Genomic DNA, 16,004 nt, shown 5'->3' on the forward strand with positions numbered 1-16,004 from the left:
TAATTCCCCGCTATACTGATATATCACACGTTTCCCCGCTATACTGATATATCACACCTTTTCCCGCTATACCGATATATCACACGTTTTCCCGCTATACTGATATATCACACGTTTCCCCGCTATACTGATATATCACGCTCCCCCGCTATACTGATATATCACATGTTTCGTCAATATACTGATATATCATATAATTCCCCGATATTTATAGGTTATAGACTTTGTATGGGAACATATGACGACCGAGTTTTTTGGTGCGTAGACGGACCGAGCTTGCGAGGTCCGTCCGCGACAAAAAACGAGGTCGTCATATTTCCCATACAAAGTCTATAACCTTTTTATTATATACTTTCAATTTCATTTAGAAACTAACAATAATTTTATTTTTAACAATAACTTTATCGGTTTAACTGAGTAAAAGATGAAAAACACGAAAAATTTGAAAATTAACGGCGTAGAAATTTGATTGTGACGTAATGTTTGCGGGCCGGAATGTTTCCGGGCATATATCGTGTGATATATGCCCGCAAACTTTTACAGAAAAAAGAAGAGATGAAATTGAAAGTATATAATAAACTGATATATCACACGTATCCCCGCTATACTGATATATCACACGTATCCCCGCTATACTGATATACCCCACGTTTCCCAGCTATATTGATATATCACTCGTTTCCCCGCTATACTGATGTGTCACTCGTTTCCCCTCTATATTGATATATCACACGTTTCCCCGTTATACTGATATATCACAGGATTCCCCGCTATTCCGGGTTAGAATAGAGTCTCATTACCCCTTGCTTGTTGTAAGAGGCAAAATCCGAAGCCCCGGGCCATGTCACACCAGGTGTGGCATGATAAAGATCCCTCCTTGCTCAAAGACTGTAAGTGCCGATCATAGGCCTAAATTTTGCAACCCTTTGCAGGCAATGATGATGTTTCCATATGAGTGAAAGATTCTCAAGAGGGACATTAAAACAATATTCAATCTTATCGGATGATTCAGCTTCGTCAACCATTTTTAATTTTAGTGAAGTCGCGGCGGGATTATTCGTATTAATTTTTTTTTTACCGACGTCGGTGATTTTCGATTTTTAAAATGGCAATTGATTATTCACATCCTTTAAGTTATAGCGACCGACCATCGAAAGTCGGCGATAATCGGAACATCACTATGTTTAGTTATACTTGTCTTGTATTAACAGGAATTAAAATGATATCGGAAATTTGAGATCTCTTCATGGCAAAGAAACATTAACCAGGACGACACAAAGGTAACCATAATTAACTTTAATAAATAGCAATATCATAAACAGAACGAAAAGAAATAAATACAAAGTGTATGAATGGTAATTATAATTAAATGTACACACTGTGGTAAACTGTATGTGGATCGTTGTAAATATGCCATTTTATTCATATGATTATGTCTCAATAGCCCTGGGAACAATAAAAAGATGAGGCAGAAAAACTTATTGCAGCATGATCAAAATAGACCCCCAAGAAAGGGAGGGAAAAATCAACCAATGTGATATGTTAACAACATAACGCCACCTTTAAAAACAAATATTAGCTACAACGCATGTCAAATAAAACTGAAATGTTCTAATGACACAGATTGTACTTCATACCTTTAAGTAGAGCAAACTCATGACTTGGGATTCATGGAAGTATTTGTAGATTCTAACCTCAATTTCGCCCACTACGATAAGCACTTGGTAGAACGATCATTTACATTTTGTACATGTAATTAGGAATCACAGACATTTTTCTTCTTCTCTTTCCTCGCAATGACTTTTAAAAAAAGAAGTTATCCATCAGAAAGTTTAATTCGGCCATGTATATATAACTGCTTATGTGTGTTACATGTAGTTTCGACCATATACATATTTCTTCGTCCAGATTGACCCGATTAACAACAGTGATTATATATGTTCCGGGAACGACATTTCTTGGGTTGAATTCTCATAATTATGTACTATTTGATCAACCAAATCTTAATTCACGAACAAGAGTTAACCATCCTCAATAACACATAGCATAAACGAAACGTTTGAATTTGGCAACCAATACATTATTGAAAAGCCGTATAACATCTTAATACATCGTCACAAATCAATAATGCCATTGTTTGGGTCCTGGGATCCATTGTACCACCCACTTTCTGCTTTCTCCATGGACAAACTCCTTATCTGATTTTGGATCATTCTCCATCAAACTCTATGACCAAAGACCAAGGAAAGGTTCAATGTCCATCAGGGTTAGGTGGACAAAGATCTCGTCTGTTACCCAGAGATCCGCACCGGAAATTGCGCTCTACCTCTACACTTGGGTGATCTATGATTCCTCTCTGTAATGGTCTCCGGATCCCGAACGTCTTTAAAGTGTTGCCATGAATATCTAAGACATTACCAAGTGCATCAAACGCCTGAAATTAAGAATCAACCAAGGAATGAATCGTGCTGCTCATAAACATTTCGTTCATTTGCTTTTCTTCACATTTCAGTGTAATAATCCTAACCGCCAGCGCTGATTTAGAAATAGCACAATCGTAATGAAGATATTCATGTGTAAAAGTAAAATTGTAACATTTCATGTCAAGGAATGATTTATTTTCGATTGTATCACACAATTTAATTGTTTAATAGGCATTCATCACATTAGTTTGTAAAGAATTGTCCGCTGCTACTTAGCATATGACAGCCGCCATTACAGTACATGCTCAGAATGTTGTAAAAACGATTATGCTCTGCTTCAACATTAGATTCATATTAATTTTGATATGGGTGATTTGAATTGTGTATCCAGGTAAATTTTCGACCCCCATTTCATATTCTACGACTTATTCGCCCTAATCACAAGTCGGCGAATTCAAAGCTGGATTACTAGTAACACAAATTGAATCATTGCTGTCTGATGTGTTTCATACCGATTGTTAGGCCGTTCTTGGCACACTAATGTTGACTACGGATAACTCCGTTTACCTGATCAAGATATATTACTCATGGCGGATGCGACCGGTCGACAGGGGATGCTTACTCCTCGTAGGCACCTGATCCCACCTCTGGTATATCCAGGGGTCCCGTGTTCGCCCAACTCTTTTTTGTATTGCTTACAGGAGTTATGAGATTGATCACTGTTCGTTATCTTCACCTATCATTGCTCTAATGTAACAAATATGGCTTTGGACGAATTTAAAAAGGAAAGAAATTGTTTATCTTCACCTTTTGGCGATGATAAAACTGGGCGAAAATATGCCAGTATACAATACATGAAATGTTTTACAAGCTTGCATTATAAAATGAATCTCATACTTAGATTTCCTGTCTAGAATGATACTACAAGTCACTCTCCTTCACAGAACTGTCGTTAGTGAAATAGTCATCATTAGTACTACTCTACAACTTACTTTCCTTGAAACTTTGATTGGACATCTCATCACTATCCACTGAACCGTTTCAAAACATGGGGGCGTGGTCAGTGAACCTTGGTAGGTATAGAAACTCCAATCGTAAGGTAACACGTCACTCAGAGAAATCTTCTCTTTAACTTCAACGTAAGAGTTTTCAATCTGCTCTGAAATGAAATGGATTCAAACTGAAATTATCTGGGATAAAAATGTGAGCAAAACAAATTCTTTATTAATCGGAATGGAACAGTTCGTTGGTGCGAAAACTGAAAAATACCACAGTGTACTTCAACTCAGCAACTATTTTTAGACTAGAACATTTTGTACCCTCAGTGTACCACTACTCTGAAAAGAACTATGCATTTGGCCCTAACTGTGTGAAAAATACATGATAAACCGTTCGAGATATTTTATAAATTGAAATGAATTATTTTTTCTGTCTACTGATTCATCATCACTATTAAGCGTTTGTTTTATTTCTACTTTAAAACAGCTAATGCAGTACCGATTGTGGTAGCTCTATGACAGAGCGTTCGCTTTGTAACAGGGAGGTCGTGAGTTAGAACCCCCCCCCCCCCCCCCGTGACAACGAACAGTGATCAATCTAATAACGCCAATAAGAAATACAAGATAGCGTGTTCGGCAAAAACGGACCCCTGGATATACCAAAGGTGGGGTCATATGACTAGGAGAAGTAATCATCCCCTATCGACCGGTCACACCGGAGGATTATATCTTGATCAGGTAAACGGAGTAATCCGTAGTCTAAATCAGTGTCAAGAACGGCCTAACAATCGGCACGTATGTCATACAGCATTTGACCCAATGATAGGCATTTTCGCTAGCCAAGGGTTTACGATCCGTTCCGCTTCTATTCACGCCTTGGCTGTGCTAGCATGATTTTCGTGTCAACAATTTCCTGCATATGATTGGACGCAGGCCAAGTCCCCTGCATCTAATCAGATAGCGTGTTACGTTACACCACGTGCAAGACCGATGAATGTGTAAACAATTAGTCATTGTCTTCAAAACGCCTCCATTTAATCAGATTTTCAGTCTCCATACAACATGGCGGTGTGTAGACTGTGCCACGAGGCTTTGTCTGTGAAAAAAAAAGTGTATTGATTTTAAATGATTCGCGTATAACATCGTGTAACTCACTGGGCGCAGCTATTTTTATTTTAACAACACATAAAGTGTAGTTAAAAAACAGATTTTCATTGTTTGGACATGATGTAACCCAAACAGAGTGTGTTGTCTCCATCCGCTAGAGGACGCCACTCAAAGTTACGAAAATCATGCTAACGCAGCCAAGGGTTGAATAGAAGCGGAGCGGATCGTAAACCCTTGGCCAGCGAAGATGAATGATAGGTTTTGTTGGCAAACTTGATCATTATAACGGCCATAGAAGGTGCAAAATGCTGACTTTAAACGAGACCGTGAAGCCCTGTAACATCAACTTATTTGTGAGATTAACGGGTATTTCGGATATGACCTTTAAAACGGAGGTCCCGTGTCGTGACAGGCGTTGTCACGCTAAAGAACCCTCACTGCTGGGGCCCAGGGACCAGTTGCACACAAGTTAATTAAGTTTAACTGACAGTTAACTTCAAGTTAACACTATATAAATGTTAAAGTTAATGGCAAGTTAATTGTCAGTTAAAGTTAACGAATCATCGTGCAACTGGGTCCTGGGCGCTACAACTCCTGACGTTTCAATATCCAAAGGACGTAAAAACAAATAAACAATCAATCAATCTAGTGCAACATACTGAATAATAAGGTTTATTTTTCTACTATTTTGAGATGTGTCTATGCTTTAAGAATATCGATTATTGTCTTCAAGTTCCCAATAAATGTGAACAGCAAAATTATTGTTTTATTTTTAAAATCAAATGTAAAAAAAAAAAAAAAAAAAAAAAAAAAAAATCAAAAAAAAAATCGAGGAATTTTAAAGTCTTATATCTATTATGTTCTAAAATTTGTGGAGTCATCGGGATTTTTTCTGTAGATATTATACATTTTAAAAGCTGTGCATAGAATCTTCGTTAAAGCAGATTAAAACGTTGTTTCAGAATTTAGAGAGTTAAATCAGACCCATACTATACAGGTCTTTAAATTCTCATTGAATACCTTATAGCGGGGTTTTTTTTCCCGCGGGATGATAAATTTGGCTTGTTTTAGCGGTATGATAGCCAAATATGCAACCAAATGCGACTTCAATATTTGCAAGAGAAATAAATCTTCCTTGTCTGCCAAAATTCATTCCGCTAAAATTAGTAGCATACCTTTGAGCAATCAAATCGCCAAATTTTAGACCCGCGGAATAAACTCTATGCTGTAGCAATTTTCTTGAACCGATTTCATAGCGACGCGATTCATCGTCATTATCTTATTTTGAAACCATTGCAATGCACCGTAGATATGAGATACTATTACACATCGATGTGTAAGCAAAACGATAATGTAAGACTAATAGAATCCTTCATTAGTACGAGTGTGAGATAGGGAAATTCCACCGAGGGGACAAGATTCGCAGTCTTCGACGAGGCTTTGCCGAGTCCTAGACAGCGAATCTTGTTCCAGAGGTGGAATTTCCCTATCCCACACGAGTAAATAATGAAGGATTATTTTTCTCACATTTTAACTACAGTTTAGTGCATAAAATTAGGAGTTTTCAGAAAATTTTAGATTATCAAAATCCTCATTTGAACTCCGATGCAAAAACTAATTAGATAGGCAGAAAGAGCATACCCGAAAATGGTTTACACTGTAAGTGTAAACTAAAAACCCCAAGGTTGTCCACCAGAAAGCTATACTACATTAAAATTTAAAGATAACAATGCAAAATATTTTTACTTCACTGTGTAACGTAGATCTTCACCGTGTAACGTAAATCATAGAAAATATGTTACGTCAATCAAATGACAGAAAAATCTCACATGGCCGTCTCACATGGGTAAAGTCGATCTCACACTGGTGATAATGTGAGAAATAATTATCCTAATTATAACGAAGTGTTAGATACATGTTCTTCATTCAATTCATAAAAACGTCATGATCTGTAGGTGTTAATTGCTTTCATTACATGATAATCCAAATATTATTACAGAAACATTTCATTTCTGTAAAACAATATTGGGGAATTATCTTTATGGTTGATATGTAAAAAAAAATTTCTTCCTTCATCAATTCTCCCTGTTACTGATAGTTTTATTTTATGTTTAAAAGTCTGCCTGTAGAAAATGAGAAATTCCTCATAGTATAGATATGATAACACGTGGCATCCCAGACATTGATCACAATACAGACAGCTCATAATATATCAGCCCCCCCCCCCCCCCCCCCCCCAACGTTTCTTGTTCCAGAGGTTTGCTTGACTACAATGTATTTCAGCAATAGTAATAACTTCCCTGACACAAATGCATTGGATAAGAAGATGTAGAGCAGAATTATCCCCATATCACTAAAGAAACGAGAGTTATCTGCCCTTTATAATGGTTAATGTAGTGACTTCAATGGCAGATCAGGTCCAACACAAATATCATAATTTAATTTAAATAAAAGCAATGTTATATTTCAACATTATATAAATATATGATATAGCTTAATAAAAGAAAAATGGCCGATTGCAAAACTTAAAAGTACGAAGTTCTGCCTGGCTTTCCATTGAAAGCATCTTAGCCACAGACAAAATATTCACTATGGTAAAGAACCAGCCATTTTCTACTATACCTGCATTTTTCTCGGGTCTATGCTTTTTGATGATAGTGTAGTATTTCTCCATTAGATAACTCAGTCGTCTGGCACTTTTCACTCTACATCCGCCGGAGTCTGCGCAAGACGGACCTCGCCAGAATGCTTGTCGTCTGTGTCGATGAAATCGACGTTGAAAGGGAAAGATAGGCTTCCTGTACGATTTTCGTCGATTCGGACGTTTAATCTAAAAACGAAATTGTTAATGTTGCAGTTAGGTCACAAGCTTACAGCAAAAAAGCAGACGTTATCACGTGTATTCAGAATGTGTACATTGTAACATATTCAGAATATGAGTTTTAAGAGTAGATGGGTATACTACTTCTTTAACCCTGTGATCAGAATCGTTACGGCATGGGGAATCCATGATGTGTACCTGAAGTTTACCAGTGTTACTTTGGTAACGAAACAGTACTGCTTCAATGTCATCTAATTTTCGATAAAAGCATTGGACTTTCGATTTCACTTAAAGCTGTATGACCCGACGTTCATGAATGTATTATTTTTGTACATAATTACTTTAAAGCAGATTAATTACTTTCCCTTAATTACATGCTTGAAAACATCTGCATGTAAAAGAAAACAGTGCGAATATTATTTAGAAAGTAAATATAGTGGGTACATATATAAATCATCCCATAATAGACGTCTATAAGTAGACCCACGCGCGTCAGGGGAATCCCAACATGATGTATTAACTCACACGCAACTGTCTAGTTTTAAGGCTGAAAGAGAGTAAAACAACGAATTACGAAGAGGTATTTGATATTTTTATTTTTATTAAACTTGTGGTACGGTACTGTTATAACAAAATACACAGCTTTACACAGATAAGACCACCGATGATCTGAAAGTTTGAACTGGTCACGTGACTGTCACTTGAAATGGCAGAGTGACGCGGTTATTTGTAAACATCGATTTAAAATCATATAATTTGGGTTAAAACAGGTGAAATAATTCATGACATGTCGTACAGTCTCATAACTACATATATGCGATGATTTAATAGCGTTTTTACGAGATGGAAAAAAATATTGTAATTCGGACCATATAGCTTTAAAGAATAGATATCACAAAATATTCATAAATGGAATAGACATCACAAAATATTAATAAATGTGAGTAGGTGTCTTCGCTGATTATACAAAGTACCCCCATGCTTCCAGCATTTGTATGATGTGAATCAAATTTAATTCGCGAGAATATTACCATCGTGTGATTTTGCGAGACTAACAATTCGCAAAAATGTAGTCCTCGCGAATAAACTCCAACACAATGAAGACTTGAGGAATTCGCGAAAAGGATGAGTCCCGCGGATAAATACATCATTTTATCTACACGAAAATAAGGCCTCGCGAAATAAAAATGATATACATTACCACCATTATATAGAAAACCTCTTATGGATTAATATTTGGCTAGAATCGTTACTGTGTGTAGGTTCTACAAAGGGAGACAACAACGTGTAACATTTATACTCATGGGGAACTTAGACAATTCAATCTACGGTATATTTTCCTTTTCAAAATCCCTTGTCGTTTATAAACCATCAAATCATACACCAAATGCGTGGTAATCGTTTGCACCTAATACAACATATACAATTGTGAATATTAATAAAGGAAGTTACATGTATTCAATGTCAAACCCATTATCACAGAATTCTAGACTTCTTTTTTAAAATTAAAAAAAAAAAAACATAAAAAAGAAAGCAACATACTTTTGGTTCTCCCTCAATCTGCAAAAGGAAGTAAAACCAAAATTTATTATCGTGGCATGGTTTGTTTCTCGTATATTTCATGTCTATATATTCTGCACATGTGATTAATCAGCCATGCGATTTTTAACCTGCCGTAAATCGAATGTATGTCTGGTATAATAAACTCTCATCGCATCGTAAGTGTCTTTTTAATTTAGATGACCCTAGTATTCTATATACAGGGCAGGTCCATAAAAATAACAGCTGTCTACAGTGAATCCTCAATGAGATTGATGAAACCTCAAACACATTTAAGACATACAACAGGCAGCAATAAAGGAATAATGGACCGTCCACCATTAAGTGTTCGATGTATATAGCTTTCATTTCTGTCATCATAAATTAATGTTACATCTTAATAAATTAATGATAAATCAAATACCGATCACAAGGAAATCAACAGGCACGAGGAAGAGCGATAGCTATGTTGTATTGCCTGACACAGTATATACTGTGTGATCATCATAATTGTTCAAACTCTCTGTATTGTGGTTAAATATTTAGAGGAGCGATTTAACAGTTTTTGAACAGTAGATTGTAACATTATATTGTAACCCTATAGTGTAACAAAACATATATATTGTACAGTATATTGTGACAGTACATATATATTGTACAGTATATTGTGACAGTACATATATATTGTACAGTATATTGTGACAGTACATATATATTGTACAGTATATTGTGACAGTACATATATATTGTACAGTATATTGTGACAGTACATATATATTGTACAGTATATTATGACAATACATATATATTGTACAGAATATTGTAACAGTACATATATATTGTACAGTATATTGTGACAGTACATATATATTGTACAGTATATTGTGACAGTACATATATATTGTACAGCATTTTATGACAGTACATACTGTAACAGTATATTATAATAGTACATATATTATTATATTGCTATTTATCACATAATGATGGCTTCTGTTACAGTAGTGAATGCAATCAGTGAATCAGCGCTACTTCTACACTACATAAATCGTACCTCAATTTGAACTGCAAAAATTGTACGAAAATTTAGACCAAATAAATCCTACCTCCACCATGACTGCAATAACCGCCAGTGCCCCGGGCTGTGTCTGGGCTTCCTCAATGTTCTCGTAGCGGTCATCGAAGAATACCATGTGTGCCTACAAGTAACAAACCCCTCATTGTTATAACCATGTGCACCAACTTTCGTTAAGAAACATCAAATTGACTTTAGAGTTAAGAAGGTCATTGTAGGATGCTGTTTTAGTTAAATGATTAATGCCACTGTTAGCCGCATTATGAGGTTTGGAATAAATAAAATGCATGCTTAAGGCATAATCTGAACTAAGAAATTGACAGATTTTTGCTTTTACGTTACTTTTAAACGTAAAATGAGCACTTTTCTGTCAGTAAATGAAATTTAACTTGACACTCTGTTGCAGGATAAAGAACAGGCATTGTGATTGACTTGAAATGTACGTTTTGGGATAATAATAATAATAAAAAAAAACAACTAAAGAGGCCTCCTCTAATCTCGTCCTTTATCATGTTTTCTGATGTATCATTTATATTTCACGACAGAAACCTTGTACATTCTGTATTCTATTTACATGTATACAAATAGAAGATTTAAGTAGAATTATCCATAACTATCATACATAGAATTATTTATTATGGTACATTGATTAAAGGGTCAAAATTGTTAACGATATCATTTTTTTTACTTAAAGTAATTTCACCCTCCTGTGATGTCATCAGATTTTGCAAAATCAATGATTTATTTAGATTTATTAATGATAGAAGCATAAATTTCGTTGGGTTTTTTCCCCGATAGTTATTGTAAACAATGTTGTTAAAAATAAGATATCTTAAAAGTTTAAGGTATATACGAATAATCATTGATAAGTTTCAAAATATTGAGTCCAAGGGCAATAACTCTGTTTTTACTGATTTCTTTATCAAGTCCACTATGCGACATATTTCCTTTATTTTTCAAAGACATTTTGTGTATTTTTGTAAAGAAACAGTTTCATGAAATCGTTACCAATACTATTCTTTCATTAAAAACAGTTTTCGTGAAATTTTGATAACACTGTTTAAGGAAAATTGCAATTTTCTGACGTTGATATATGCATGTTTCGCACCTTAAAAAGTGCGATGACCTATATATTTCATTTTATAATTTATTAGTTTTAACTCTGATAAATTGAAATAAATACACTTTTATCAGATAAAAATGCGATTATGTAGTTACCTTAATACTAGTGAATTAAGATGTCAAAATTGTTAAAGATATCAAAATTTTACTTTATAATAGTACATAATTATGTAGATCAAATAGTCAAAATTATTGATACAGCAAATCAATTTTTTATCTTCAATGTCTGAAATATATTCACAGTATTAAGATGTCATAAAACTTATTCGAAGTATCAATGACGTTTTTACTCAAATAAGCCACGGTCTTACACCAATGTAAATGACGGTATCGTAGCTTCACAATAGATAATTATATTACTTCAGTAATCAAAGCTTAGTATAGTTAATTATTTTGTCAACATTTTAACTGTACTAACTCGCAGTGTTCACAGAACTGGTTTGTGAAAAGCTATACTGAACATCGCAAGATGCAGAATGAATTTATCCATTTAGAATACGTAGGGCCTATAGGACATTAAAAGACACTGCGTGGATGTAATGAAACACTTGAATAGATCATCGTATGACGATAAGTGGAATTACAAAGGGCTAGCTATAGACGTTATACTGTAAATGTATTGCATTTGGCTGTGTATTCTATTTAGCGCCTTTGGCTGAACGCAGCTTCCGCTAAATCAAGTACATCGCTAAATGCCATCCGTAAATCTAGATGTTTAAAGTAATTCAGGAATACGCTAAATCAAATCTACGTTAACTTGTTGAAAAAACGATTTCCGCCAAATATCGTACACGCCAAATATAATACGTTTACAGTATGTCCCGATTCTCAAAGAGAATCACATTCTCTCACCAGAGGGCGCGTTACGCAAGCTTCTCTTACAAGCTCGTAGCGCACGGAATTCTGGGTAGAGAATGAAAGAATCATTGCATCAACGAACGCTATTACGCCTTACAGACAGACAGCATAGCGTCAGAGTAATGTGTTCACTGTTGCATTCGTACAAACCACTTTATTTCTGTCCAATACATTCTCATTACCTCCATTGGATAAAATCTGTCATCTATAGAGTGCTCGGACCCTCGGACCTCACTCTGACCGAGGTGAATGTGTACCTCATGGAAAGCATAGCCGTTTATGCCGCTGTACGGAACGTTCCCGAGTTTGACCTGCGTACGGTCATCTGCCATAAAATGTGGAGAATGTCCTAAACAAAGCAGAACATAACACTGGTTATTGGTAAAAAGATAAATAGTTCATTGTTGTCGTTACGATAGGTTATACTGGTAATGCGTCCATAAACAGCTGATTTACTGCCCCCCCTCTTTAACATACTGCCCTGGTTTCTCAATCTGCAGTAGCGAATTGTCTGACTGTGCATATTTCGACCTTAGTGTTGATTGATTAAATATTGTTTAACGCCCTCTCGAGAATCTTTCACTCATATGGAGACGTCACCACTGCCGGTGACGGACTGCAAACTTTAGGCCTTTACTCGGCGCTTACGGCCTTTGAGCAGGGAGAGGTCTTTATCGAGACACACCTGCTGTGACACGGGGCCTCAGTTTTTGCGGTCTCATCCGAAGGACCGCTCCATTTAGTCGGCCCTTACGATAAGCAAGGGGTAATGAGGACCTATTCTACCCCGGGTCTCCACGGAATCTGTTGAATTAATCACATATTTAAATCTCTTTCTATATATACATTTTACATCCTGGTTTCCTTCCACTTGTTGGGTCGTTGCTACATTGATCAATCATGTTCTGAATCATTATAACGTTTATATCAAGCGATACTTTTCTAAGTGATGAAAAAGAAAATTAAAAACGGCGAAAATTTAAACCTTAATATTTCTAATATTGCAAGACAATAATCAGATGTTGTTTTTTTTTAATTTGACCGGGTCAGAGTAGTTTCGCAGTACTCCTTGTTTGTCATAAGAGGCGACTAAATGAGTTGGTCCTTCATATGAGACCGCAAAAACGAGTCCCCGTGTCACAGCAGGTGGGGCACGATAAAGATCCCTCCCTGCTCAAAGACCATAAGCGCTGAGTATAGGCCTAAATCTTACAGCCCTTCACAGAAACTACAATTGTAAACTATAATAAATTATAGTGAATAGAGTACACTGTAGTGATTCATAGTGAATTCTAGTGAATAGCATACACTGTAGTGATTCATAGTGAATTATAGTGAATAGAGTACACTGTAGTGATTCATAGTGAATTCTAGTGAATAGCGTATACTGTAGTGATTCATAGTGAACTCTAGTGAATAGCGTACATTGTAGTGATTCATAGTGAATTATAGTGAATAGAGTACACTGTAGTGATTCATAGTGAACTCTAGTGAATAGCGTACATTGTAGTGATTCATAGTGAATTATAGTGAATAGAGTACATTGTAGTGATTCATAGTGAATTATAGTGAATAGAGTACATTGTAGTGATTCATAGTGAATTATAGTGAATAGAGTACACTGTAGTGATTCATAGTGAACTCTAGTGAATAGCGTACATTGTAGTGATTCATAGTGAATTATAGTGAATAGAGTACACTGTAGTGATTCATAGTGAACTCTAGTGAATATCGTACATTGTAGTGATTCATAGTGAATTATAGTGAATAGAGTACACTGTAGTGATTCATAGTGAATTATAGGGAATAGAGTACACTGTAGTGATTCATAGTGAATTATAGTGAATAGAATACACTGTAGTGATTCATAGTGAATTATAGTGAATAGAGTACGCTGTAGTGATTCATAGTGAATTATAGTGAATAGAGTACACTGCAGTGATTCATAGTAAATTATAGTGAATAGCGTACATTGTAGTGATTCATAGTGAATTATAGTGAATAGCGTACACTGTAGTGATTCATAGTGAACTCTAGTAAAGCATTGTGAACTCTAGTGCAGTATTGTGATCTATAATAAATCATCGCGAATTCTAGCAAAATGTTGTGAAATATTGTGAACGCTAGTGAAATTATGTGAATTATAGTAAAGCATTGTGAACTCTAGTAAAGTATTGTGAACTATAGTAAATCATCGCGACCTGTAGCAAAATATTGTGAAATATTGTGAATGCTAGTGAAATTATGTGAACTATAGTAAATCATTGTGAACTCTAGTGAAATAATGTAAATTATAGTAAATCATTGTGAACTCTAGTGAAATAATATAAATTATAGTAAATCATTGTGAACTCTAGTGAAATAATATAAATTATAGTAGATCATTGTGAACTCTAGTGAAATAATGTAAATTATAGTAAATCATTGTGAACTCTAGTGAAATAATATAAATTATAGTAAATCATTGTGAACTCTAGTCAAATTATGTGAACTATAGTAAATCATAATTGTAAATCATTGTGAAATTATGTAAATTATAGAGAATTATAGAGAACTATAGAGAATCAGTGAATTTTACCTAATGGAAGTTAATTATAGTGAACGATAGGGAACTGTAGTGAATCATAATACAATATTACAAGTAGAAAAGATTTTATTGCTGTAAATCAAGGTATTATTTTTTCTATAATATCTAAGTATGTGATAATTTTGATGTAGTTAATAAAGGTTTTTAAAATCTATTTTGTAGAAAAAAATTAAGATAAATTGTTAAAAATATCACCAGATAATTATCCCTTTTCACTCCGACGAGTCAAATGTCAATTTTTTTCTTTGATAGTTTTTATCTAATAGGAGTATAAATCAATGAGCCACGAATTAAGATAGGTAGAAATACGATATTTCAGTGAAAAATGTGATTTTACCATTATTTCTTATTTTGGCGCTGATCCTCTCACAAAGGTCCAGGAACTTGAGACCCCTAAAAGGGCGATAGATTGTCTCCCTTGTGTTAATGTTAATAGGAGACTGTAAGATGGACGAACAATTTCCCCAGCACGAAGTGACCCGGTCCCAAAAGTTCGGACCTGCAAGTTCAAAGAATGTTTATGAACTACTCATTACAACTGCAAATGCATGCAAATGTTTGTTGGTTTTTTTGTTTTTTGTTTGTCAGGAATATACTTTCAGTGTTTTTTTACAATGTATAGTAAGCAAAATGAATGTTTCATTTTTGATATAAAATGTATTTGATTTCAATAAAATACTTTCAATTATGTCGGGTAAAATAAAATCTATTTGAGTTGAGTGACAGGTATCTTTTCATAATTTCTTATAATCAAATGATATAACTCAATATTACTCAATTTACTATTGAATCTAATCATTTGTTTGTCGCGCAATCAATGAAAATTATTACCCATGATATATAAAAAACAAAGAGAAAAGATATAAAATCGGAATGATATGCAACAATTGATTTTGCTACATTAGTTTCCACAGAATAAGGGTTGAATGTAGATATTTCTCACCTTGACAGCTGTCTCGGTTGTAACTGAAGTGGGCCAGGTCACAGTATTTCTCTCTACAATTCCCAGTGTATCGACTCCTGTACATATATCTAGAATAAATAGATGTTCCCTGCAAAACAGTCACCGTTGTAGATAAACACAAAATAAAAAATACGGATTTCTGACACATACTGCTCACGGGGACCAAACAAAAAATATATATTGGAACAACGTTTGTAAAAACAAAAGTGATTTCTAGATTCCACGGGATAGATATTTATACAGTATCATGGCGGATGTATGACATTAGTCAAGAAGTTGTACTGAATGACTAAAAACACTACTTCTTAACAGTACATCGGTGCTATCACTGGTATCCGTTTGGTGCACTCGAAATAGTCGAGGCCGGAAACACACGGGCATCCAAATCGTCCCAGAACAGACTGGGGAAAACCCCGGCCTGGGTCTGTTTTACTGCCAACTGTGTGCCGTCTAGGATATTCTCCTATAAACTAATAAGTAGATGTAATATGTAACCTCGATTTACTTTCC

The 16,004-nt window shown here is 35.0% G+C and overlaps 1 protein-coding gene across 1 annotated transcript; it reads right to left on the reverse strand.

The window, feature by feature from the left end:
- Positions 1-1,281: 1,281 nt before the first annotated feature.
- Positions 1,282-15,871, reverse strand: LOC125675406 (nacrein-like). Its single transcript, XM_048913041.2, has 7 exons — positions 15,474-15,871; positions 14,868-15,029; positions 12,126-12,292; positions 9,995-10,087; positions 7,151-7,358; positions 3,416-3,582; positions 1,282-2,434 (listed from the first exon to the last, which is right to left on the reverse strand). The coding sequence occupies exons 1-7, from the start codon at positions 15,640-15,642 to the stop codon at positions 2,252-2,254; spliced, it is 1,149 nt and encodes a 382-aa protein (XP_048768998.2). The 5' UTR covers positions 15,643-15,871; the 3' UTR covers positions 1,282-2,251.
- Positions 15,872-16,004: the final 133 nt, after the last annotated feature.

Source organism: Ostrea edulis, chromosome 3 (genome assembly GCF_947568905.1).
Source record: "Ostrea edulis chromosome 3, xbOstEdul1.1, whole genome shotgun sequence".
Lineage (NCBI taxonomy): Eukaryota > Metazoa > Mollusca > Bivalvia > Ostreida > Ostreidae > Ostrea > Ostrea edulis.

Bases quoted from the DNA above. Each gene is read 5' to 3' on its own strand.
- LOC125675406 (XM_048913041.2), bottom strand. From the start codon at position 15,642: ATGTGTCAGAAATCCGTATTTTTTATTTTGTGTTTATCTACAACGGTG. The intron at 15,030-15,473 runs GTGAGAAATATC...TTGAACTTGCAG, and splicing joins CAACCGAGACAGCTGTCAAG to GTCCGAACTTTTGGGACCGG. The intron at 7,359-9,994 runs GTAGGATTTATT...TTTCGTTTTTAG, and splicing joins TTATTGCAGTCATGGTGGAG to ATTAAACGTCCGAATCGACG.